Below are 25,633 nucleotides of genomic sequence, written 5' to 3' on the forward strand. Positions count from 1 at the left end.
ATACAACGCACCAATCCTTCTTCATGGCATCTAACATGTATTCGCTCATTTAATCAGCTTTCTGGGCCAGGTATCCCATTTTATAGATGGGGAGACTGAAGCCTGAAGAAATTAAGCAACTTGACCTCAAGGATTTATCTCACTTGGTCCAAAGTCTGTCCTCTTGATCACCATGTTATTCTGCCTCTTTAGGGGGAAAATAGCACATCCTTTAGGACAGCAGAGTGGGTCTAGAAATGGTCACTTAAATTGGAAAATAGAAATGGAAGGAAAAATCCAGTGCTGTTAAACAGAGAAACGAAACACACAGGATCCCTGGGTGCCAGGCTGACATTGTACAGCTTTGTGGATTCACTTGTTTGCCCAGCCCACACACAGAAGATTATTTCTACAAGTAGGGCTTAGACCCTAGGCATCAGAATTCCGATTGTAAAGTTTAAAAAAAGAAAGAAAAGCTAGTTCTAGCCACAACCCCACCCTTCTATCTTAAAGTATGGTCCCAAAGTGACCCTCAAAGTGTGGTCCCAAAATAACTGCATCAGCATCACCTGGAACCATGATAAAAATGCATATTTTCAGTCTTCTAATCCTCAGACCTACTTAATCAGACATTCTGGGAGTGGGTCACCAAAGTCTATGTTTGAACAAACTTTTCAGGGGACTCTGGTATATTGAGCACCAGTATTCGAATTCAGTGGTTCTCAGTTGCTCATTATGCTCACCTGGGGAATTTTGTAAAACCCTGATACCCAGATTTCTCTCTCTGGTGAATTGGGATCTCTGGAGGTGGGGCTCAGGCATCTTTGTCATTTAAAGCTTCATGAGTGACTCCAGTGTGAGCTCAGGTTGAGGGCCACTGCTGACCTCCTACTGAACCAGAATATCCAGCAGTGAGACCTGAAGTCTGTCTGTCTTTGCTGCTTTGTTTCTTTTTCAACCAAAGTCTGCAGGTGATCCCCATGCTCACTGAAGTTTGAAGACTAACTCTAGAAACAGCTCTTTCATTAAAGCTTTTACAGAGCACCCTCTGCTTAATTCATGAACATTAGAGCATCTATTTTATTCTTGAGGATAGAATTTGCTTCTACTGGAACAGTTACTGTAGTAGACTCAGCCACCCTCACGCCAGCTTTCAAGGCCTAAGATACCTGTAGAGCACCTTGCATCTGAACCTCAAGGCACCCCTGGGCCATGAAGAAACGCCCATATTTTATTACTTTGGGGTCTCTCAGTAATTTCCTCATCATAGACTAGATATCAGGATGTTTCTTTATAAAGAAAAATGTGTCCCTTATAATATTTCAAAAGCTGTGTTTTTTAGAATTTAATATGCACACAAACAACCCGGGGGTATTGTTAAAATTCAGCTTCTGAAGCAGTAGGTATAAAAAAAGAGGTGGGAGCCCAGGAGAAGCTGGTGCTGCTAGCCTTTGGACCCACTTGGATACCAAGACTCTCAGCATGCCATAGATGCTCAGTAGTATTTGCATAATGAATGAAGTATTGCTTCTGAGACTGGTTCACAAGGAACGTGTGATCTCCAGCATTCCATATAGCATTGGATGAGCTGAGTCTTCTTTTATTTCACTATAGTGCAGTTTCTAAGCATGTATCCCTAGATTAGATGCTGTGAAGGATACAGGAAGTGAACACACTGCCCATGAAGGTGAGGTTCATGCAATAACAAAGCAGTGCAAGTCACTCTACCTGAGTGCCTGCTGCCTTGTCTGAGACTAGCCAAAGTTGCCACAGGAACTGGTCTTCGTGGAGGATGTTGATCTCAGATATTTTTCAAATATGTTTTTTTATTTATTTTTTAGAGAGAGAGAAACATCAATTGGCTACCTCCTTCGCACCCCTTACTGGGGATCAAGCCCATAGCCTGACATGTGCCCTGACTGGGAATCGAACCAGGACCTGAGTCCATGGGTCGACGCTCAGTCTACTGAGCCACACTGGCCTGGTTGATCTCAGATTTTTGAAGGTAGGATTTTTTTAATAAGAATTTAAATGTCTGTGGCCAAAGAGTATTTCAAAAAAATTCTAGGTAAAATAAATAAAATAGAATTGCATCTTTAGAATAAATTATAAAATATACAACAGACTTTAGACTTTACTTGTGATCAGGAAAACATGAGTCAGCTAAACTTTGTACTGTATGTGTTTCAGATACTATATTTTAAAAACATTCTGTATAGATACTAAAGGTAATACCCAGGGCAAAAAAAAAAAAAAAAAAAGAAAGTTCAAATAAATGATTTTCTGTCAAATAGAAAGTATACCATTCCCAAAGTTGTTCAGAACAATCTGAATAATAAAATGACTAGGCACTGCTTATGGTAACCACTTGGGGACTCAGTTATTTGTAAATATCTAATTGGTCATGATCTTATTTTAATAGAAGATTTCAGTGATTTTTTTCCCCAAGGGTTTTTCTTTGTAATGTTAAATTATGGCCACATGAGTGGGTGTCTTAAAGAAAGGAGGCCAACCTGGGCTAGAATCAAAGCTGCTGGAATACCAGAATATAGAACAGGACACAGCAGGAACAGACAGACCTCAGATCTAATCCCAGTACTGAGTTTGAGCTGTGTGGCCTTAGGCAAGTACCTCAACCTCTCTGAGCCTCCATTACTTTACCCATAAAAGGAAGGTGTTTCCACCTTGCAGAATGATGATAGGAGTTAAATCAGTGTGTCAAGCAGAGCATCTGGTTAAAGCAGACCCTCAATAATTGGTAGCCACTATCACCTAGGATTAGTGGTGGAGGCTTGCCAGGAGCTGAGTCGAGACCCGAGTCACTTCAGTTGCCCAAGCATCATGACTGGTCCGCGGGACTCTAGTGCCTTAAAAACAGTATAATGACTACTTTAACATTTCAAATAACATCCTTGAAACCCAGGTGTCAGCCCACTGTCCTAAGCATTGCTTTCTTCCCTCACTGAGCAATTTGATGTCACAGACAGGAGCTGTCAAACCACAGGGATTATTTATTACTGTCATTGTTGTCAGCTTAGCAATTACTGCTGCTTACATTCAGTTTTCTGCTCTGAGCAATGTTCCCTAGTAGGTGAGCAAATGCAAACACATTTGTTTGATTATAGCAGAAAGGAATACTGCCCTCAAAGCTTTGTTCCACAGTCAGAAATTCCCTTACTGTCCTTTGAACACATTAAACAAATAGAAATCCCCAAGAAAAGGATCTTTGGGGAAGCAGTCATCCGGGACAGTATGCTGTGGAGTCTTTAGGGTGGTAGGCTGACACACACTTTTTCTGGGAGGCGGTCCTCGTTGCTAGCCCAGGAGAAATGACTCAACACCTGGCGATGTAACTGTTCTGTGCCTAACTCTGAGGGACTCATACAAAACATGTTTGGAAAAGAAATGACTTTGTGAGCACCTGAAATAAAGACACAAAGAACCCACATACTGGGATGAGAAATCCTTCATGGTTCCAGAGTCTGCTAACTATGAAGAGAATATATCTTAGGGGGATTGTTATGGTGTATTTATAACAGTTAACTTTTGTTGCTTCAGAAACCATCTCCAAAATTCAGTGCCTTAAAAGAACAAGCATGTTCTCTCTCAACAGTTTGCAGGTGGTCTGGACTGTTCTGCTCTGGGCTGGCTGGGCTGGCTGGGTGTCTAGGATGGCTTTACTCACAATGATGTCAGCTGGGTGCTAAAATGGCTGGGGCTTCTCTCCACCTGGCTCCTCACCCTCCGGACATTGGCCCCAGGCTCTTCACATGGTGGTGGAAAGAGTTCCCTACAGCAAGAGGGCACACCCTATTACCGGAGCACTTTCCCAGCCTCGGTTTGCATCACATTTGCTATTTTCCCATTGGCCAAAGCAAGTTAGGTAGCCCAGGCTAGGGTCGGTGTGAGAGGAGAGCAACCAAAGGGAGGAGGAATTATAATAATCTGACACAACTGTTGACATTCAATAATTTTGATCCAAAATAAGAAATTACCTCATGCAGAAATTCCAATATAAGCCTCATGATGAGTTTAATGCTAAAACCTCAAAGTTCAGAATGCTTTGGCCCAAAATTAGCTCTCCATGTTACTGCAACACTGAGGAAAGGTTGCAAGAGATGTCTAGATGGTTGGGGCCCTGTTTCTTCTGCTGAGTCAAGCAGGACACCTCTTGGCATTACTGGATTGTGTCCTGCGCCTGTACCCATCACCCAGGTGACATGGTCTCTACCTAGGTCATATAATAAGCTTTTTCTGTCTGACCCACTGCCCCCTTCCTATGAATCTAAAGACATTGTAATCTTTACTGGTGACTCGGTGCTTTGTTGCTCCCTTGAACAAATCTGGCCTCACTGAGGCATGTTGGTTGTGGTTGAAAGTGGTCACATGTGCACATAACCCAGTGTGCCCGGATGCTCCTGCTGACAAGAGAGCACTCATGTGGTCATTGCAGGCTCCCTCTGGTGTTCCTGGTGAAATTACCAAGAGATCTCAGACCGCAAAGTCTTGGAGGAGCAGCACCCCCACCTCAGTGCTTTGTCCCCCTGGAAGCATTGTGTCTCTCCTGTTCTGCTATGTTCATGCCTAGGAAGAGATGGGAGTGATGGGGAAGCTAAGGCTGAGGAAGCAGGCCCAGCTCCTTCACACAAAGCAGTAGTTGCAGACATCTGCTTGGCCATGTGGTTGGAAAACCATGTCTTACGAGAAAATCAAAGTTCGGAAAAATTTGTTTTGGGGAGGGGGTGGAAATAGATGAGACCCATGGAGGCAGGCGATGTGTGAGCAAATACTCCACTCTGGGTTAGGGAAGAGGCCACAACCATGAATCACCCCCTACCCCAACTCTGCTAAATGGGCTGAGGAGACTCAGGGGCCCTGTTTTTGCCTGAGGAGTGTTCAAAGTGAACACCATGTAAACAACAGCCTAGGAGGCTGGCACAGGGCCCACAGCTCAGGTAGAAACATGTGTGGAGTACATTCTTGCCCGGCCTACATAATAACAATCACCAGGACCTGTTATGAATGGAGAGGACCCCTTCCCTGCAAGGCACATGCCTGTAGCTCTGAGCTTGGCACTGACAGAGGCCCCAAGGCTGTAGAAACATTTGGATAAACCAGGTGAAATCGCTTAGTGTAGATGCTTCAGACAGAGTCAAGCTTTTGAGAGTAAGGGCTTAGCACTAGAAGCCATGTTTTCTTCTCTGTCTCCATTATGACCTTAGATAGTGACCCAATCGCTCTAAGATTTACTTTCTTATTTTTAAAAAGAGGAATTTACTGTTGATAATGTACCAACTCCTCCCACCCTCTCACATCCCAGACCCCCTACCCTGGTCTGCTTCTCTTTCTTTCATACCGTTCACCGACTTCTAATCTACTGTATAATTTACTCATCTTTTGTTTACTAATTATTGTCTGGCCCTTCTCACTAAAACATTAGTTCTACCAGGGCAGGGAATCTTACAAAGTTTTATTTAATGATATACCCCACATACCTAGAATCCTAGAATTGTGCCTGGCATGTAACAGGGGCTCGAAAAATATTAGTTGGATGGATGTTAAGCAATGACCTCAAAGGACCATCTCTAGCTTCACCATTATATATCTGTTGCCCACTCCTGTGTAACAAACCATCCCCAAACTTTATGGCTTAAATGACAGACTTTATTATTTATCATGATCTCATGGCTCAGGAGTTCAAGCAGGGCCACACTGGGCAGGTCCTGTGCTCCTGAAGGCATCAAAAGCGTCCAGCTGTCCACTGCGAAGGGCTGGACAGCTCATGGAAGCTTCACTCACATGTCTAGTGTCCTGGTGGTCCCTCATGTGGCTTCTCTCTTTCCATCTGTTGTCCTATAGTTCACAGTTTTAGCCTCAACTGGATTCCCCAGAGCAAAAGTCAGAAGCTACCAGGCCTCTTAAGGCCAAAGCTAGCGCAGATTCTAAAGAAGGGGAAGTAGTCAGTCTCTCTCTGTAAACATATGCACAGAGAGGTAAGGAACTAATGGTGGTTATTGAACTACCTGTCATATTATTTCATGATCCCATGCTCTGCAAATGTATGCATTCTCAATAAGCACCGACCAGGCACCTTTGGGAGCTTTTAGGCCCTGGTCATGTACTGATCATGTTAGTGTCTTCATGAAGTTCATCCCTAAAGTGAACCCTAGAGCTGTAAGCCTTTGGACTCCAGTAGGCATCTGGGCCCCTCCCACAGTGAGAATGATGGAAGTGGACAATTGGCAGGCTGCTTGGTGGGTGGTTTGGGGGACTCTTGGAGTGAGGCTGTGATTGTCTCCCTGGCTCCCTTCCAGACTCCACAGATGGGGAGGGCGACTGGAGTCTCTGGTCTGTCTGCAGCGTCACTTGTGGGAACGGCAACCAGAAGCGGACCAGGTCTTGTGGCTACGCGTGCACTGCAACAGAGTCCAGGACGTGCGATCGTCCCAACTGCCCAGGTGGGTTTGTGCAGGGGTGTGGCTCCAAGTTCAAGGGGAAACTTCTAATTTATATTTAAAACTTAAGAAATATCCTTTTTAAAAAAAAAAAACAAAACACCTATTTTTCTAATAAGAATTCTGACCAGACTGAGACAGGAGGCAAGTAATGAGCTTAATGGATAAAAAAATATTAGGGATGAAAAATCACTGTGAGTGTCTGTAGCAGTAGCTGTCACACTGCAGCCTGTTTTTGTGTGGCCCACACATGGTTAAAAAGTTGTAAAGAAGAAAAGAAGGATAAAGAGAAGGAAGAATATGCGACCAAGACCATATATGACCCACAAAGCCTAAATTATTTACTCTCTGAATCTACAAAAAGTTTACCGACTCCTGCTCTGCAGTTTTACATTTACTGTGTGTTCCCCATTTCCAGGTAAAATATCAACCTAAAATAATATCTTAGGCTCTTCCAAGAACCACATATTCCAAATGGCTTCATCTCAAAGAAATTCAGACACAGAAAAGTTCACTTCTGTACCGAGGACTTTCCTTTTCTCCCCTTAAACTCTGTCCTCAAACTGTAAGGCTGAGGTTTGGAACAAAAAAGAAGTGGAACTCAAAGGGGTTTTGGAGGAGAGAAAGGAAGGAACAGGTTGTGCACGTGTGTGTTAGCCGAGGGGTGTGTGCGAAAAGAGGGCTGAAATGTCAGCAGCGGCGGGTCTGGTCCTGTCAGCGCTGCACGTGCGTTTCAGAAAGTGGAGCAGACACCAAATGCTTTTCCTGTGAGAATTTTCTGAATGAAGCTGAGGTAAAAGTGTGGTAGGATGGAATGGGATGGCTAGAAATAAAGCAATAAGTAATAATGATATGTGAAGGAAGAAAAAAAAAAAAGGAGTATAGGGAAAAAATGAAGGAAAAGAAGGAGACTTTGAAGATGAAAGGATGTTGACAAGATGAAGCAAGAGAAAATGAAGATAAAACTGAAGATGAGATATTGAAGAAAAAGCATAAACTATGATTATGAAGAAGAGAATTTTTTACTATTTCAGTATCAAGCAAATTTCTAAGGTCTTTATACTTACTATTTTGTTTAATTTTCACAATAGCCTCATGAAATAGGTATTTAACAGTTGTGGAAACTGAAGCACTAGGCTTAGTTTGCCTAGAGTCACACAGGCAGCAAGAAATCAATCTGTAATTCAAATCCAGACAATCGGATTCCAGAGTCCGTGTTCTTAACCATTAAATGATTCCACCTGCAGCAGGAGGAAGGCTATTAGGCTCCACCACACCTGGACTCAGACGGCATGTAAAGTCAGGGCTTGGGGCATTGCCTCTTGTTTTTCCTTCCAGAGCTGGCATCCAGACCCAAGATGGTCCATTTCGCTATCGTATCGGGGAAGGTCCTTCTCTGCTGCCATTTTGAATATCACCTTTTCATTTTTACTCACCACTGAGAGCAGTGTGGCCGGCAGCCCTGCTCATACATTTTCTTCTCATCTGACCTTGCCCTCCTTCCATCCTTCCTGCCTCTCTGTTCCCAGCTCTTCCAGCTTTTCAGGATTCTCTTGGAACATGAAGAACTTTTTTCTACAGGATTTCTTTCCTTATTTGGTGTATTGATTCTCAGCCCTACTGGAAAGAATCGTGGGGCAGGTGGTCTCCCTGGCCTGGCGGTGATCACATCGTAGAAGTGTTTCCCCTAGGTCAATCCTATAAATAAGTGCAAGGGGCCTCACCTAAAATCAGAGAGAGCCCCTTAAAGAAAATCAAGTCAGGCCTAACATCAGCCAAGGCTCTCCCACAGACTACGTTCCACAACGCCTGCCTCTTCTGACTGCCTCAGCTTGCACAGGATTCCTGCTCGTAAGGAAGCCTGGGTGGGGTGGCAGTTTAGAGGGAGGACAGCCAAGACGTTGGAGGCAAGCTGGGTTGGGCCCCTCAGAGCAAGTAATGACAAGCCCAGCTTACTCTTTTTGAAGGATTATCAACAATACTAAAAGTCCCAGAATAGGAGATACCTGGTCTTTGGCTATGGATTACTACATCCTCAAAATGAGCTAGACAAATAATCAAGGAACAATATCAGCTAACTCTTACAACTTACTACTTCTTGTAAGTACATTCATTACACATAACTCTAATTCATTCAACTCTATGTGGGGGTTCATTTATTTCTGCCCATTTTACAGATGTGAAAATAGTTATACAAAGTTAAGTGGCTTTCCCAAGGTCACACAGCTAGTAATGATTTAACCCAGTTAGTCCTTAATATTGATATTGATCACTAAACTGGTATTGGCCACCGCCTCTAGTTTAGTTTGTCATCCTGACACTACCAGACAGACAACTATCTTGACATGTGTCTCCCTCTGCCCAAAACCCATTCCTGAACCTAGTGAATGACTTCCTTAGGACTCATTCAGGCACATTTGGATCTGATTTCATGCTGCACATGGTATCTGGGGTTTTAATATATTTTATGCTCTACTACCTGCTTTTTACTGTTTCCTCTGTTGGCAGGTTTCTACCCATGAGTAGTAATGAACACAAAAAAAGGCTTTGTTGAGGTGTATTTGTTTTTTTTAATTGGTGGGGGATGTGGACTTTTTCCATATAACAAGGGAAATGCGCCCCTGTCTGTGTTAGGAATCGAAGACGCCTTCAGGACGGCCGCCACCGAAGTGAGTCTGCTCGCGGGGAGTGAGGAGTTCAATGCCACCAAACTGTTTGAAGTTGGTAAGAAGATTTTTTTTTTCTTTTTTATTCAAATATTGATTTAGTATTTTGGACATTCCTTTTGCCTTTGCAATGTCATCCTTGGATCCATTTAAATGTTTTGTTTTCCTCATACGGTGTCTAATTCTCCCAGCATATTTCTTGCACAAGGTCAAGTTTCTTAACCCAGTACTGCCTCTGCCTCCTGGTCTGTGGTGGTGTGGGGAACCATTGCCTACCTTATTTATGGAGTTATTTGTAACTCCATATTTGTAAAGTGTTCATATTTGTAAAGTGTTTACAACATGCTCATCACACTAGACATCTCTAAGTGTGATAGGTAAGTCGATGGATGTCCTGGAGGTACATGAATTATGATGATCTGCACTCTGAGGGAAAATGCAAAGCCATTTTCTGGAGCTGCACTGAATTTTGTTTCTAAAGACCCTGCCCTCGGAAGTAGACTCCCACTGGCTTTGCAGACACACACGTCCCAGGACAGAACCTCCATTCTCTCAGCTACTGCTCAGGCAGGGCTCGCAGGGCTGGAACCATAGAACTCAGAGCCAAAAGGAGCTTAGCATATCCCTGCTGGTGACACCCTGCTCTGTGTGCTCTCTGTGTTCCCTCCCATTTAATCCCCATCTCCATTTATGAGACAGGCCCTATTTACATATTCAACTTAGAGATGAAAAAACTGAAGCATGGTGAGGGAAAATACCTTGCTCAAGGTCACAGAGCTACTAAATGGTTGAGTGGGGGTTCGATCCCAGGCAGCCCAGCAGGAGAGTCCACACTTTTCACCTAGGCCAGGCCTCACTGAGCTCCTGAGAGATGCCCCATCTTTCTCTTCTTCATTTCACTGAAGAGGATCCCAAGCTCTCCTCCAAGCTGCCCGCCCCCATCCTAGCCACTTGATTTCCACTCAACCTTGCAGGCACCTGGGTCAGAGCTGGTGAGTCATCTTTTACCCCCAAGTCCACCAAGGCCTGGAAGCCTTATTCCTCTAACCACAGTTGGCCATACCTGCTGTTCCTTCCCTGGACTCTTAAAATTGATACCAGCACTGAATATACCTTCTTACTCAGCAGCTCAAATAATATCTCACTATTGCTCAGAAACCATCAGTGGTTACTCAGTGTCCTCTGAACAGGCCTCACCTGCACTGAAGACCTTCATGATCTGACACCCCAACCTACTTCCCCAAAGCCTCTGCTTCAGGGAAACTGACTTTGTTTTCTACCACCAGATTTTTGTCTGCTCAACCTTGGTTTGCACAAGTGGCCACTCTTTGCCTGTTTACTCAGCCAGTTGTTCCCACAGGGCAATATAGAACCAGCATTAAACATATCTTATGGTGTTTTCCTTTTAAAACCAGGAATCCAGCCCTGGCCAGTTTGGCTCAGTGGTTAGAGCATCGGCCTATGGACCAGAGAGTCCCAGGTTCGGTTCCCACCAAGGGCGCGTACCTCGGTTGCAGTTTGTCCCCGACCCTGGTTGGGGTCGTGTGGGTGGTGACCAGTCGATGTGTTTCTCTCACATCAATGTTTCTCTCTCTCTCTTCCCCTCCTCTCCCTCCCGCTCTATCTGAAGATAGATGCAAAAATGTCCTCGGGTGAGGATAAAAAAAAAACCAGGAATCTATATTAATAAGTGGAATCACCTAAATCTTAAATGTTAGCAATTAATTCAGTATTTTTTAATACGGTAAAGACCAAACACACCACCTTGGGGGTGGGTTCTGGCTCGAGGTTTACAGGTAAGGAACCTCTAGCCTAAATGTGAAGTTCCCTTAAAGCAAGGGCCACCAGTCCCTTCCCTTTTGAGACATCTTTTCATATGGATTTCCACACAGTGATTGTCACTGTTGATGCTTAAAGTGAAGAGGTTAGGCCACTAGCTTTAGTTTTAACTGCTCAGTGACTAGCAGAAATACAACTTAATCCTAGAAATATTACTTTGTGGCATTTTCTACCCTATAATGATGAGTTTATAGAAGAGATTTAAAACGGCCCTCTGATTCATTGTTAATTTTCTTATGGGTGATGATGGGGTTAACCTTAACCCCATATCCCAATATCTTCCTTTTTTATCTTTACTTTTTGTAGATGCCTACTAAACTTGGGGATAATAATAGCATATATTTCCAAAAAATAAAAAAGATGAATCATATAGAATGATTGTTAAATCTAGTGATGACATACAGGTAATCAAGTTCAGAGTTCCCAAGTTCAAGGGAAGTGAGCATGGACTGGTGGTTCTAGGGGACTGAGAGGTTGACACTGGGAGGGGAGGGCTGGACAGCTACCTGTCAATCTGCTACCTTTCTTGCATGTGGTGAGAGGGTTTCTCTGTGGGCTTTTTCAGACACGGACAGCTGTGAGCGATGGATGAGCTGCAAAAGCGAATTCTTAAAGAAGTACATGCACAAGGTGATCAATGACCTGCCCAGCTGTCCCTGCTCCTATCCCACTGAGGTGGCCTATAACACGGCGGACATCTTCGACCGCATCAAGCGCAAGGACTTCCGCTGGAAGGACGCCAGTGGGCCTAAGGAGAAGCTAGAGATCTACAAGCCCACTGCCCGGTACTGCATTCGCTCCATGCTGTCCCTGGAGAGCACCACGCTGGCCGCCCAGCACTGTTGCTATGGTGACAACATGCAGCTCATCACCAGGGGCAAAGGGGCCGGGACACCCAACCTCATTAGCACTGAGTTCTCTGCCGAGCTCCACTACAAAGTGGACGTCCTGCCCTGGATTATCTGCAAGGGCGACTGGAGCAGGTATAACGAAGCCAGGCCTCCCAACAACGGACAAAAGTGCACCGAGAGCCCCTCGGACGAAGATTACATCAAGCAGTTCCAAGAGGCCAGGGAATATTAGAGAAGCTACATCCATATTTGTGACACAAATGCACTGCACTGATCTGCGGCCTGGAGCAGAGTCCCTCTTATCTGCATTCGTGTGTGTTTGTATATACCACACGGGTATTTTTTATAAATTACACTAGGGATGTGCGCCAGACCCGGTGACTACCATCTGAAGCCACCCTTGCCATCTATAGTGCCCACAGACCTCCTTGGAGCTCCTCCTGAGGGGTGATGTGGGAAGGAGGATGAGGACAAAGAAGCCAGAAGAACCTGGAAGCCATAGTGGGTGGGATCCAATTCACACCCAGATCCAGTGTTTCCTAGAGAAGCAAAGGGGAAATGAGACTGAAGTTGTAAACATTATAAGTTTTTATATATAACTTATTTAATATGAATGTGACTTAAGCGTAAACTTTTCTCTGGAGTTGTCATCATGAAACTGTTTAATCACTTCTGTGAGAGTTCAGACAGGGCTTAGGGAGGTGGAAGAGAAAAGGAATTTGCAATGATTTCTTTAACTCAATAGAAATATATCAAAACAAGAAAGTACCCACCTTAAACCAAATATTATTTAGTCATGAGGCACCTTGCTGAAGTCTCGGTATCCAAAACGCCCTTGCCTAACTAAGACTGGGTAGACAGTGCAGGGGCAAGTGGATATTTTAGGGGTGAATCTGAGGCCTGGTTTTAAATAGGCTTTAAAATAGAAGGCCAATATTAGCATAATGCTTTGATTCTACTAAAAGGCTTCAGAATGGCAGAATTTCTAAGTAAGTCTTAGTAAGTCCAGAAGGCTGCAGGAAAGTCGGACATAAAAACAGGGAATAGCACTTTTCCAAAGAAAAAAAAAGCAAGATAAATGGGAAAATAACATAAACCCCATTTCATCTATTTTATTTTAATAACACCTTAACAAATTTTTTCTCCACCAATATATTCACAATAAATAAATATAAAAAGAGGAGGAGGACTCAAGTCTAGGAAATCCTAATTTTTTATGTTTTAAGAAAGGAAAATAAACTACATTATTTTTGTAAAGTATTTATTGAGTCATTGAGTCTAGTGCATCAAGCAGTTGTAATATGACCTGGTTCTGTAGTGTGGAACTTAGGACAAATAAAGAGTTGGTTATTATGCAATCTTTACTTGCAAAACTCCAGGAAAAGAGAATATATAATAAAATCATAATAAAATGTGTTACCTGCAGTAAATGTGTTACTTGCAAATATTTATGATACAAAACCCTTAAATAGCTCTGGTGAAACAGGGCTTTGAGGCCAGGGAGAGAAGGTTCAAGCCAGGTGGGAATAAAAGGCTCATTGATTGACATGATGGTGGGTGGTGTAAGTCATAGCATCTTTGGCACCAAGAATGTCAAGCCAGCCCCCAGGATGATGAAGCTCATTGACATATGTACAATGTTAAATGTACAGAGCTAAAAAAGAACTATGAAAAACAAGTTAGAGCAAAGGCTAAGACAGACCAGGTGAGCAGGGCTGCTTCCAAACAGAATTCTGCAATTACGATAATAAGTAAAACTACTCATCATGCAAATTATTCTTTTTCCAGATGACAAAACCAAAGCTCAAATAAAATAAATCACATAGGACTCATCTTTCATGTGCAAGCCCAGTGTTGTATCTACTGTATCAAATCTTTGGTGTCCTCATATTCCTGGTGTCTTTGGTATTCCAAATGACCCTATCCTTAGGTTCTAATGAATTCTTTTCGTATTCTAAGTCACTTACACTTTAGAATGAATTATCCATTTATTGCCCATTCTCAGTATATTTATATTTGAGATCTATTTTCAATTATGAAATTAGAAGCCTTATTCATATCTGAAGGAAATTTAAGCAATTGAATTGGTAGGGAGAGAACCAATGATTTTTTATACCAGGAAAACAATTTTGCAAAGAGTTTGTTGCAATTAAATGTATTACCTTTGAGATGGTGAGTTCTCTGTCAGGACAGGTATTCAAGCAGAGGCTGGAGATGAAACACCTGAGTTTCATTGAAACACATGAGAAGAGGCCCTGGCCGGTTTGGCTCAGCGGTTAGAGCGTTGGCCTGCGGTCCTGAGAGACCGCGGTCCTGAGAGACCCGGGTTCGGTTCCCGCTAAGGGCATGTACCTCAGTTGCAGTTTGTCCCTGGCCCTGGTCGGTTGTGCGGGTGGCAGCCACTCGATGTGTTCCTTTCACATCGATGTTTCTCTCTCTCTCTCTGTTCCTCTCTCTCCCTCCCACTCTACCTGAACAAAAAATGGAAAAATGTCCTCAGGTGAGGATAAAAAAAAAAAAAAAAGAAAGAAAGAAACACATGAGAAGAGATAAAAATTTACAGCAATAACACCCTCTGATATGTGTTCTATTAAGAGTAAGTGCAAAATATGATGGGAAAATAGAAGCAAGAATCAGGAAAGTACTTGATGGGTCTAATGGAGAATTGATATTTCATAAAACAACAAAGAGGGAGGGTGAAGTGAGTATTTTGAGTAAGAAAACAGTATGGACAAAGGCAAGCGAAGGAAAGAGCTTGGTATTTTCTGAAGACTGGGATGCTCAGAGAGATGAACAGAGGAATGAGAGTGGCAAGTTGTAGAGCCATATCACAAGTGTTTGCTTTAAGGATTTAGAATGAAAGATGAAAAGAAACAGAGCTCTTTCTTACTACAATGGGAATAACTGAGATGGGTAGGGTTTTCAGTGGGCAATTTGCCTTTTCATATCAGACCTTGCTGATATAATAAACTGAGAGTTAAAAGAAAGAGTAAACTGGGAGCAGGAGAGAGCTCTTGGGCTCTCGGACTTCTGAGAACACCCCTAGCACTCTGTATATCACGAGAATAGTCTCAGACCTCTGGAAGTTTGCAGAACTGTAATATGCCTCTATCAAGATGAGCTAGTTTTCAGTCCCAAAACTGTAGGAGGCCAATGAGTGATCCTCAAAAATCCAGAACCCTCTGCTCAGCTTATCTACTAAAATGAGGAGATCTTATCTCATTCCAGCCATCCCCAGGGTACCCCTAGGTAATCGAGTCTCTCACAGAAAGTTTGCCTGCAGCAGTAGTCTCTCTGCACCCTCCCCTGCAGCACCTGCAAATATGACACCCTCTGCAGCTGCTCCAATCAAATGCTTTGCTCCTTTGCCTCTCCCTGGAAAGAGAGCCCTATTTCTAGTAATCCTCTGGGCCTCTTGGGTGCCACATGTGAGCAAGCCTATAGTGGCAAACAGAGATGCCCAAGGCCCTCTAGTGGCTGCACATGGGAAGGGCGAAGGAGAGGCCTGGGAAGAGCTGAGCTTTCTCTTCAGTTCTTGGTGTGTCCGCCATGACTATAGTCTCTCATGTGTTTCTCTCTTTACAGGTCAGTGGACAAGAGGGTGGACTTCTCTATCCTAAGACCAGGGATCAAAGAATAGTTACCATGTCAGCCACTGTTTCCTGAGCACACACTTTGTGCCTCTGTGCTAATCACTTTACCATGGGAGGCAGGCATATTAAATTCATTTTACAGAAGACCAGCAGAGTTAGCAAAATTCCCAAGGTCATAATGTACCAGCTATTTGAAGCCAGTTCTGTCTGATCACCAACAACATGATCTTACCCTTAGCCCTTGCTCTACTTTCTTCCCAAAACTCACAGGGTTGGTTGGTTGGTTGGTTGGTCAGTTTGTTCCTACTCACCCTGCCTTTACTCAAATTGTTCAAATCTGCCAAATGTTCCTTGACCAACCTTTATAGTGTCTCACATTGGAGACAGAGAATATGACTTCATTTCTATATATTCTGTTCTGTTCTCTCTTTACACAAGAGAAGTTTTGATCCTGTAGCTCAGATTAGGTAAGTAGCACAGCTCCACATTTCTAGCCAAGCTCCAAGACAAGAACAGAGACTGGTCTGTTTTCCCCACTGCACATAAACCCCATGCTGTTGCCTGTTGGGTAGACCTCAGGGGCTGGTGCTATGTCTCAGCTTTCCTACACCCCCAGCTCCTAGCACTGCACCTGGCAGATGTTATCAGGCAATGTGCAAAGGGCTTACGAGTTTGAGGGTTCAATCAGACTTCCTGGTTTCCAGTCTTGCTCCCTTACTTGCCTGCTGTGTACCATGGGGTAAGTTAACCAGCCTCTAAGTGTTTCAGTTTCTTCATACAGTTGTTGTGAGAATGAACTAAGATAAGAGACATGAAGTTCCCAGAATAGGGTCTGCCGTATACCAGCTGCAATGAAGGTTGGGCATTAGTAACCGGACAAATATTTATTGAACATCTACTAGTTGCTAGGCATTGTTCCAGGTGCCAAAGATACAGCAGCATACAAATTCAAGTTTTCCTGTTGGAGGGTAGACAGCTGATAAATAAATAAGTATATAATCTGAGATAATAGTATAGAAATAAAAATAAATTATTTGATCACATGTTTATGTTTTATTATTTAAGGTGATGCTAGTTATTATAACAGATAATCCTCAAAATCACAATGGTTTACCATAATAAAAATCTAAAGAGTGTTTTTGGTCCAGCAGCTCTCCTCTAAGTGATGACCCAGGGCCCGAGGCTTCCTCTATATTGTGACTCAGCCATCTTCGAGATGTGACTTCCCACGGTACCCTGAGGGTCATCTCTATTCCAGCCAGCTCAGAGAATAAAGTGCTAGTAGACTATGCATAAGGGTTTGCATAGGTCAGGCAGGAAAGTATCATACATCACTTCTACTCAGTCTTAACAAATCTGTCCACACTCCTCTTCAAAGGAGACTGGGAGACGGAGTCTAGTTGGAGGCTCAGGAAACAGAGATGGGCTGTGTGAGCTCCCAGCCAGTCTCTGTCATGCAAGTCTACCACCAACTACCTGATTACACAAAGCAGGAATGAAGCTAGTGGAAGGGGCTTTGGATGGGCCCAAAGTAGGTGACTAAAGGGAGAGACCTTTCTCATCCTTCTAGTTGGTATTATAGTGATACACTGGACCTCAATTCACTATCTATAAGTTAGATAAGACCACCTATCCTGCCTGTTCATTGGCAGATGCTTCTGATGTCCTTCATGTTCCCCTGGCACTTGCCATATCTGTGTATACCAGCCCAGCTCTCAACTGGAAGCATCTGTGAGTCTTTATCGCATGTCTTTCTCTAGCTGGGCCCACTCGGCTTGCACAGGGGCAGACTGAGGTGCCAGGGAGTTAACAGTGCCCTCAAGGAGAACTTAATAGTTGACTTGCAGAAACTTGGTGGAGCAATAGCCCAGCTCCCTCACCCCTCAAGTGGGGCAGTTCTCAAGCATCTTGTATACCATTTCCGGAGCTCCCAGTGGGACTGGGCTCCAGTCATCCATGGTGGTCACCTGCTTGTTTAAACATCATTTATTGGCTTCCTTCCCATCCTTGTCTTTCATTTCCACTTTCCTATGTTGCTCACTGGAATCATCTCTCAAATGAGCTACTTGCTCAAATCCTTCTCTCCAAATCAGCTTCCAGAGGGTCTCAAACCAAGATATCATTTCATGCTTCAATACTTACTAAGCACTATTCAGATATAATTTTATTATTGTCATCACGCTCATATGAAGATAAAGTTTTACTGGTGTTAACTCTACCAAAAAAGAAACTTGAATCTCATTCTGACCAGAGATAAGAGTTCTACTAAATGTTAATACCATTGGGTTTTTACCCAAAAATAAACTCCTAGATTTTATGATTAGATGCAACAGATAGAAAATGACTCTGCCAGATACCTCTAAAAATTTCTGAACATCTTTTCTTAATTTTTGAATTCATGTCCTTGCTGATGAGAGACCAGTTCTGCTCTCTGAACCACAGTCTGAGCCACAGTGAGCAACAACCCCGGGAGCAGTGATTCTGGCCTGATGCACAAAAAGTCATGAAAAAGTATCTCAGGAAGTATGTGTGGTGAGGAGAGGGTATGGGGTTTTCTCTTTATCATCCATTTACAATTTCCAATGGAAAAATGTGTGGGTCGTTACCATTATGCCCGCACAATTTCAGACTAATTAAAGGCTTGCCTCAGTAATTACTGGGTGAGTATATACAGAAACATACATTCATATGTACAGATCCTGAATACAGTAGTGTAAGGCAGAAAGCTTACAGCCAGTTGCTTTTCTGAAATTTAGTATTGGATTACCGTTTGGGATTAGAATAGAGAACGTTTTCCAGTATCAGAAGGTAAAACTTTTCAGGAACAAATTTATAGGACTAGCAACTCTTTTTTTTTTTTCAATCCTCACCTGAGGATATGTTTTTATTGATTTTTTTTAGACAAAACGAGTGAGAACCATCAATGTGAGAGAGAAATGTCAATCAATTGCCTCCTGTACATGCCCCAACCAGGGATGGAACCCACAACCAAGGTATGTGCTCTGACCAGGAATTGAACCCACAACCTTTTGTGTATTGGATGACACTACAACCAACTGAGCCACCCAGCCAGGGTAGGACTAGCAACTATTTGTTGAACTCCACCAGAAGAACAAAGATGAGATACAGATTTTTTTTTAGAACTCCCTATAGAGATTTGGAAAGCCAACATATAGAGATCAGTGCCTTGCCTGTAATGGCAAAAATAACATCATCCTTAACCATTTTAACAGCAGGGGAATTGGGGGGAATGGTTGAGACACAGCTGCAATAGCAAAGCTGGATAAGAATTTTATGACTTTGCTAATTTTCTATCTGTTCTGGGAGTAATAAATGTGCCCTTGTAGATATTCATGATTGCCCTCAAAATGGAAAAAAAAAAATCTTTTAAATGACACAGAAAAGGCTTTCATTCTTGGGGCATGTAATTCATGGATGATTTTCAAAATGTCATGTTTGAATTGGGAAAGAAACATTTCTTGAATTAATCAGCCAATTGCTTCTAGGATATGACTCAAAGGATATAAAAATTTCAAGCCTGACTTTTAAAAAATAAAAAGGATTTTTTTCAATGCAGCTAAGTTTATTTTTCACAAAGGTCATGACTAAATATTTTATTGGTCATGGAAGGGAACAGTCTAAATGAAGTACACCTTTAATTCCTTAGTGGAAGGGAATGGTAGCAGATCTTAACAAGTGCCACTTTAAAATTTTACACCACTAGTCATGCAGTTTCACTTTGTCTATCTGTATTCTCCTTTACTCCCCTTCCACCACCACCACCACCATTTTTAACCTGTGGAGAGTTCAGCAAATGGAGAAAGGCCAAAAAAAAAAAAAAAAGGGGGCAAAGAAAAAAGCCAGGATCTACCAGGATGAAATATTTGTTGGGGCCTCTAGTGTAACTCACTGTCCTCCCTCAAGGATGCTGCATCCTGCCCAGCCAAGACCAGAAATTGATTTCCAGAGGACTCATGCCTCAGAGCCACATGGCCAGGATTCTTCCAGTCAAAAGAAAACAAGGGGCTCTGTGGTGATTGCTACAAAGGGCAAGAATGTTTCAGGGTCCTCACCTAGGGATTCTACTGAGTGGAGGCCAAGGCCACCAGCACAATGTCTCAGGAAAAAGTCTACCACTAAGCCAGTCTTGAGTGCTTCCTCTTGCTGTTACAGGATGTCATGAAGAGGGAGAAAGCAGGATCCAGTTGCAGAAGATAATGGCTGATTCACATCACTTATCCACAGCAAATGCATGAAATTGAAGCTGGAGATAAAAGTCCAGACTCGCTTTCTGTTCCCTCTTCCCTGATATTTTGCCTCCACATCCCCTTTGCCACCCAACTGGCTCTCTTGTAACCAATTGCCATTCTTTAGGCCAATCTTTTTTTTAAAAATGCTCTTGGAACATTTTATTGGCAAAAATATATATATTCAGAAAAATGCACAGGTCATAAGCGTGCAACTCAATTAATTTTCACAAAGTGAACCCACCCATGTAACTAACACCTATGACCAACATCAAGAAATAAGACATAAGGTTCACAAAGCAGCTCTCTGGGATGATAAAAATGGTCCATATCTTGATAATGGTGGTAGATACAAAACTGTATGTATTTGTTAAAATTCATTGACTTGTGCACCTACAATTTAATTTCATCATATGTACATTTTACCTTAATACAACCTCAATAAAACATTACCAGCACTCCTGTGCCCCCTTGCATCCATTCCCACTTTCCACAGAGGTATCATGATGTTTACACTAGATTAGTTTTGCATTATTTTGAACATACAATATATGCTCCTTGAGGTCTGGCATCTTTTGCTCAACATCGTATTGTATGAGTCTTCCATGGTGCTGCTTGATGCGAAAGGTCATTCATTCTCATCACTGTCTAGTATTACACATTTCTATTTAACCATTCTACTATGGGTAGGCATTTGGGTGGTTGCCAATTTGGAGATTTATAAATAGGGCTGCTTTGAACAGTCCAGGGTGTGTCTTTTAGTGCCCATATGCACACATCTCTCTTGGGAGCGGAATTAATAGGTCATGGGGTATACACAACTTTGGTAGATACTGCCCCAAATTCTTCGAAAATGTTTGCTTTGGTTGACACTCTATCCAGGAGCATTTGAAGGTTCTGATTCTTTGACCAATCTTGGTTCTATCTCCTAAGTCTTCCCTAACTATTCTGTTCTTCGATCTCTTCATTCTTTAGATTTAAGCCACCACATGTGTACTGAGCACTTACTGTGTGTGTATCACCATTCACTGTGCTGGGTACTGGAGACACAAAGAAGAATGAATAGAAACGCTTGTCACAAATTAAGGGTTCATGGTGCTAACTCAAATGACTATAATACAATGTGATAGGCACCATGGAGTTAGATGAGGGCATGAAGAATTACAGTGGTTGTAATTAACAAACCAGAGTTGCTACATTTTATAATACCCGTTGATAGCAAGATGGTAAGAAAACAGGAACACTTATTGCCACTGTTTGGGGTGATATAAATTAAATTAGAAAATAATTTGACTATGCCTAGTAAAGTCGAAGCTGTCATATAGCAAAATTCACTGATTTCATTCCCATGGGCTTTTTGTATTATCAAAAATTAAAAACAACTTAAATTGTCCATTAACAGACGAATGGCCAAATAAACTATGTTGCATTATTGAGATAGAATGCCATCCAGCTGTTAAAATAAATGATCTAGAACTATGAATATTGTCACAGATGTGTCATAAAAATATAAAGTGTGAAAAAGTAAATTGCATATAGATGTATAAAGTATTATACAATTTCTGTAATTTAAAAATACACAAAATGGGGAAGATGGTGGCAGGCAGGACTGGATGGAGGGTGAGTGTGTGAGAATGAGCTAGTGTGTGAGAGACTATGAGTGGACATGAAGGTGGATGACCAAACCCAAGCAGTGCAGAGCCACAGAGCAGTAAATTCCTCTGCTGTGGACAGAGCAGCAGGCTACCTCAGTAAGCAGCCCTTCAGGGTGCTTCTCCCTATGCTTTGGGGAAGTCTCACCATTTTGGAAGATCCTGGGTCTTCCCTGGGAGGAGGCAGTGGGAGCAGCTAGGGCCCAGGAACCTGAGCCCACCAGCGCACCTGGCACCATCGGACCAATGGACACTCTGTGTCAACACAGACCAGTGCACAGCAGTGGAGCTCCCAAGATACTGGTCACAGAAGCTGCAGACAGCGCAGAGCCCAGCAACATCCCCCATAGTAGCAACCTGATCAGAATCCAGATATACCCCCAGCAACAGAGGCTGAGGAGCAGACATCCATCCCCAGGCAACAGAAGCACAGACCAGCAGCTGAGATCCATCCCCCAAAACTATAGCAAACTATGAGCAGGAGTTGAGCCCCACTGGGCAGCAGCTCCCCAGCCGCCAGGAGCGGGACCTGGGCTCCACAGAGGCCTGTACGGTCCAGTAGCCCACAAGAACAGTGGGTAGCCTGAGCCTGAGAGAGACTGGTGTGATCCAGCTGCCCGCCCTCAGGAACTGCACTGTGTGGGGGCACCAGAGAGGCCTGTGCAAGCCAGCTGAGACTGTGCAATCTAGTTACCCACAGGATGTGCAGGGTGCTGAAGCACCAGAGAGGCCTGTGGGATCCATCACAGATTGTGCCATCCAGTTACCCTCGGGACCTGTGGGGTGCTGTAGCACCAGAGAGGCCTGTGTGACCCAGCAGCCCATAACATAGGCATAGAGCCAGGTCCCCAAAGGGACTGTGTAATCCGGTTACCCGCAGGACCTGCAGGGTTCTGGGGCACCAGAAAGGCCTGTGCGACCCAGCTGTGTACAAAATAGGCATAGAGGATGTGAGAATGAAGGCAGAGTGAATAGAAGCTTTGCAAACGATCTCCCAGGACGAAATGAGAATTACAACTAAAATAAAGACAAATCCTTGGGAAAAAGCAACAGAAAAGCAGGAGGACAAGATCATATAATTAGGGACACTGGTAGGATCTGCAGAGGTGCAAGAGGGTGGCGGGCTGGGAGTCCAAGAACAGCAGCAGTCTTAGCTGTGAGCAGCACCCTTGAGGAATAAAGACCAAGCCAGCTCCACAGTGCAGAGAGCCAGGACAGAGCACTAAAATAGTCACAGCCACTCACCTGGAGGTTACGGCAGAGGGAGGACAGACGGAGCTGGAACTCTGTGGAAACACCAGGAACTTGGAGGGCACTCAGAGTTTTTGCTGAGTTGTGGCCACAAAGGACGGTGGCCATTGTGCTCCTTCCCGAACCTGTAGGGAAAAGCAGCAGACCCCCACCCTCAGAGATTCAGCCTTAGCCAGGTGAGGCAAAGAAATGCAAATTGAGGATCATTAACAACCAGCATCTATCCCACCCTCTGGAAATCAATCCTTTTATACAAAACACCAGGGCTACATTCCAAGGCACTGAGTAACTGAGACTACTAGCCACCAGAAAAAGGCTAGAGGATAAACTAAACCTTTCCTGGGCTTGCAAATCTACGCAGGAAAGTATGACATGACAGTGATGTTTAATGTGGGCCCACCCAGGCTCATCCAAACCCAGTAAAGGGAGTCACAAACAGCAGAACACCAACACCCACAGGGAAAGTTTGACAGGCTCCAAAACCCACTGAGATAGCCAAAATGGTGAAAAAAAAAAACAAAAACAAATCCCAAATGAAGAACTAGAGAACTCTATCAAAGATGAGATCAATGAAATGCAGCTAAGCAAATTATCAGGCGTAGAGTTCAGAGCCATGATCTTGAGAAAGCTCAACAGCATAAGTAAGGACATCAGCACCATGAGTAAAGATATAAAAATATTGAAAACCAACCAAGTGGAAATAAAGAATCACATAGCAGAAATTAAGAACACATTGGAAGGACTAACCAGCAGAGTAGAGGAAGCTGAGGATTGGATCAGTAAATTAGAAGACAGGGTAGAAAAAAAGCAACCAATCAGAAAACCAAAAAGAAAAAAACAATTAAAAAAGTGGAAGACAGCTTAAGAGAACTGTGGAACAACTGGAAACGTAATAACATTCACATCATAGGAGTCCCCAAAGAGGAATAAAATGGGCAAGGGTTAGAGAATATATTTGAAGAAATAGTGACAGAAAACTTCCCTAACTTGGTGAAGGAAGAAGGCATTCAAGGTCAAGCACAGAGAGCCCCAAGTAAGAAGAACCCAAACAGGCCCACATCAAGACACATAGTAATTAAAATACCAAAAATTAAAGACAAAGAGAGAATCCTAAAGGCAGCAAGAGATAAGCAACAGGTTACCTACAAAGGAACCCCCATAAGGCTCTCAGCTGACTTCTCAACAGAAAAACTACAGGCCAGAAGGGAGTAACATGAAGTAATCAAGATCATAAAAAAAACAAGGATCTGAATCCAAGACTACTCTATCCATCAAGGCTATCATTCAAAATAGAAGGTCAAATAAAGAGCTTCCCAGACCAAAAAAAAAAAAACAAAAAGAAAAGAAAACACTAAGGGAATATATTAACACCAACCCAGCACTGCAAGATATGCTACAAGGATTGCTGTAATTAGTAGAAGAAACAGGAAGAAAAATAGAACCACACTAAAAAAAATGGCAATAAATCAGTACATATCAATTATCACCTTAAATGTGAATGGTTTGAATGCTCCGATAAACAGACACAGAGTAGCTGACTGGATAAGAAAGCATGACTCACATATATATTGTTTACAAGAGACCCACCTCACAACAAAAGACTCACACAGTTTGAAAGTGAAGGGATGGAAAAAATCTTTCAAGCAAACAAAAAGCAAGAAAAAGCTGGGGTAGCAATACCCATATCTGAAAAAGTAGATTTCAAAATGAAGGGCATAACTAGAGACAAAGAAGGCCACTACATAATATTGAAAGGATCTATCCAAAAGGAAGATATAACCTTGGTAAACATATATGTACCCAATATAGGAGCACTAAAATATATTAAAAATTTTCTTGAAGACTTCAAAGGAGAAATTGATAGCAATACAATCATACTAGGGGACTTCAACACCCCGCTGACACCACTGGATAGATCCTCTACAAGGAAACAGAGACTCTAAACGAAGCACTCGACCAAATGGATTAAATAAATATCTACAGAGAATTACACCCCAAAACTACAGAATTCACATTCTTCTCAAGTGCACATGGGATATTCTGAAGGATAGACCACATGTTAACACAAACTGAGTCTCTACGAGTTCAAGAAGATTAAAATCATATTAAGCATCATCTCAGATCACAATGGCATGAAACTAGAAATCAATTGTAACAAGAACATGCAAAGACATTTAAACACATGGAGGCTAAATAGCATGTTATTAAACAATGAAAGGGTTACCAATGAAATCAAGGAAGAAATTAAAAACTTCCTGGAAACCAATGAAAATGAACACACAACAACACAAAATCTATGGGATGCAGCAAAAGCAGTTCTGAGAGGGAAGTTCATAGCACTACAGGCCTACCTCAAAAAACAGAAAAAAATTCTAATTGACTGTCAAACCTCACAACTTAAATAATTAGAAAGAAAACAAAAAGAAAACCCCAAAGCAAGTACAAGGAAGGAAATAGTAAAGATCAGAGCAGAAATAAATGACACAGCGACCAAAAAAACAATTCAAAGGATCAAGAAACAAAGAGCTGGTTTTTTGAAAAGATAAACAAGATTGATGGACCCTTAGCTAGACTCACCAAGAAACAAAGACAACCCAAATACATAAAATCAGAAATGAAAGAGAAGTAACAATCGATACCACAGAAATACAAAAGATAATTAACAGCTACTATTAAAAACTATATGGCAACAAATTTGACAATCTAAGAAAAATGGACAAATTTCTAGAAACACACAGTCTCCCAAAACTTGACTGAGAAGAGATAGAAAACTTGAACAGACCAATAACAACTAAAAAAATTGAAGTTGGAATCAAGACTCTCCCAGCAAACAAAAGCCCAGGCCCGGATGGCTTCATGGGAAAGTTTTATCAAGCATTCAAAGAAGAACTAACACCCATTCTCCTAAAACTAATTCAAAAATTCAAGAAGGAAGAAGACTTCCAAACTCGTTTTATGAGGCCAGCATAATTCTAATTCCAAAACCAGATAAAGAGACTACAAAGAAAAAAAACCACAGGCCAATATCCCTGATGAACATAGATGCCAACATCCTGAACAAAATATGAGCAAATCAAATCCAGCAATACATTAAAAAAAG

The 25,633-nt window shown here is 42.6% G+C and overlaps 1 protein-coding gene across 1 annotated transcript in view; it reads left to right on the forward strand.

The window, feature by feature from the left end:
* Positions 1 to 12,080, forward strand: part of ISM1 (isthmin 1) — a 69,718-nt gene extending 57,638 nt beyond the window's left edge. Inside the window, exons 4-6 of the mRNA XM_036245155.1 lie at positions 6,294 to 6,437; positions 9,069 to 9,158; positions 11,505 to 12,080. Coding sequence (XP_036101048.1) covers positions 6,294 to 6,437; positions 9,069 to 9,158; positions 11,505 to 12,022 — 752 coding nt within the window. The 3' untranslated portion in view covers positions 12,023 to 12,080. The remainder of the gene's footprint in view (positions 1 to 6,293; positions 6,438 to 9,068; positions 9,159 to 11,504) is intronic.
* The last annotated feature ends 13,553 nt before the right edge of the window (positions 12,081 to 25,633 follow it).

The sequence above is a fragment of the Molossus molossus genome, unplaced genomic scaffold, assembly GCF_014108415.1.
Source record: "Molossus molossus isolate mMolMol1 unplaced genomic scaffold, mMolMol1.p scaffold_m16_p_6, whole genome shotgun sequence".
Taxonomy (NCBI): domain Eukaryota; kingdom Metazoa; phylum Chordata; class Mammalia; order Chiroptera; family Molossidae; genus Molossus; species Molossus molossus.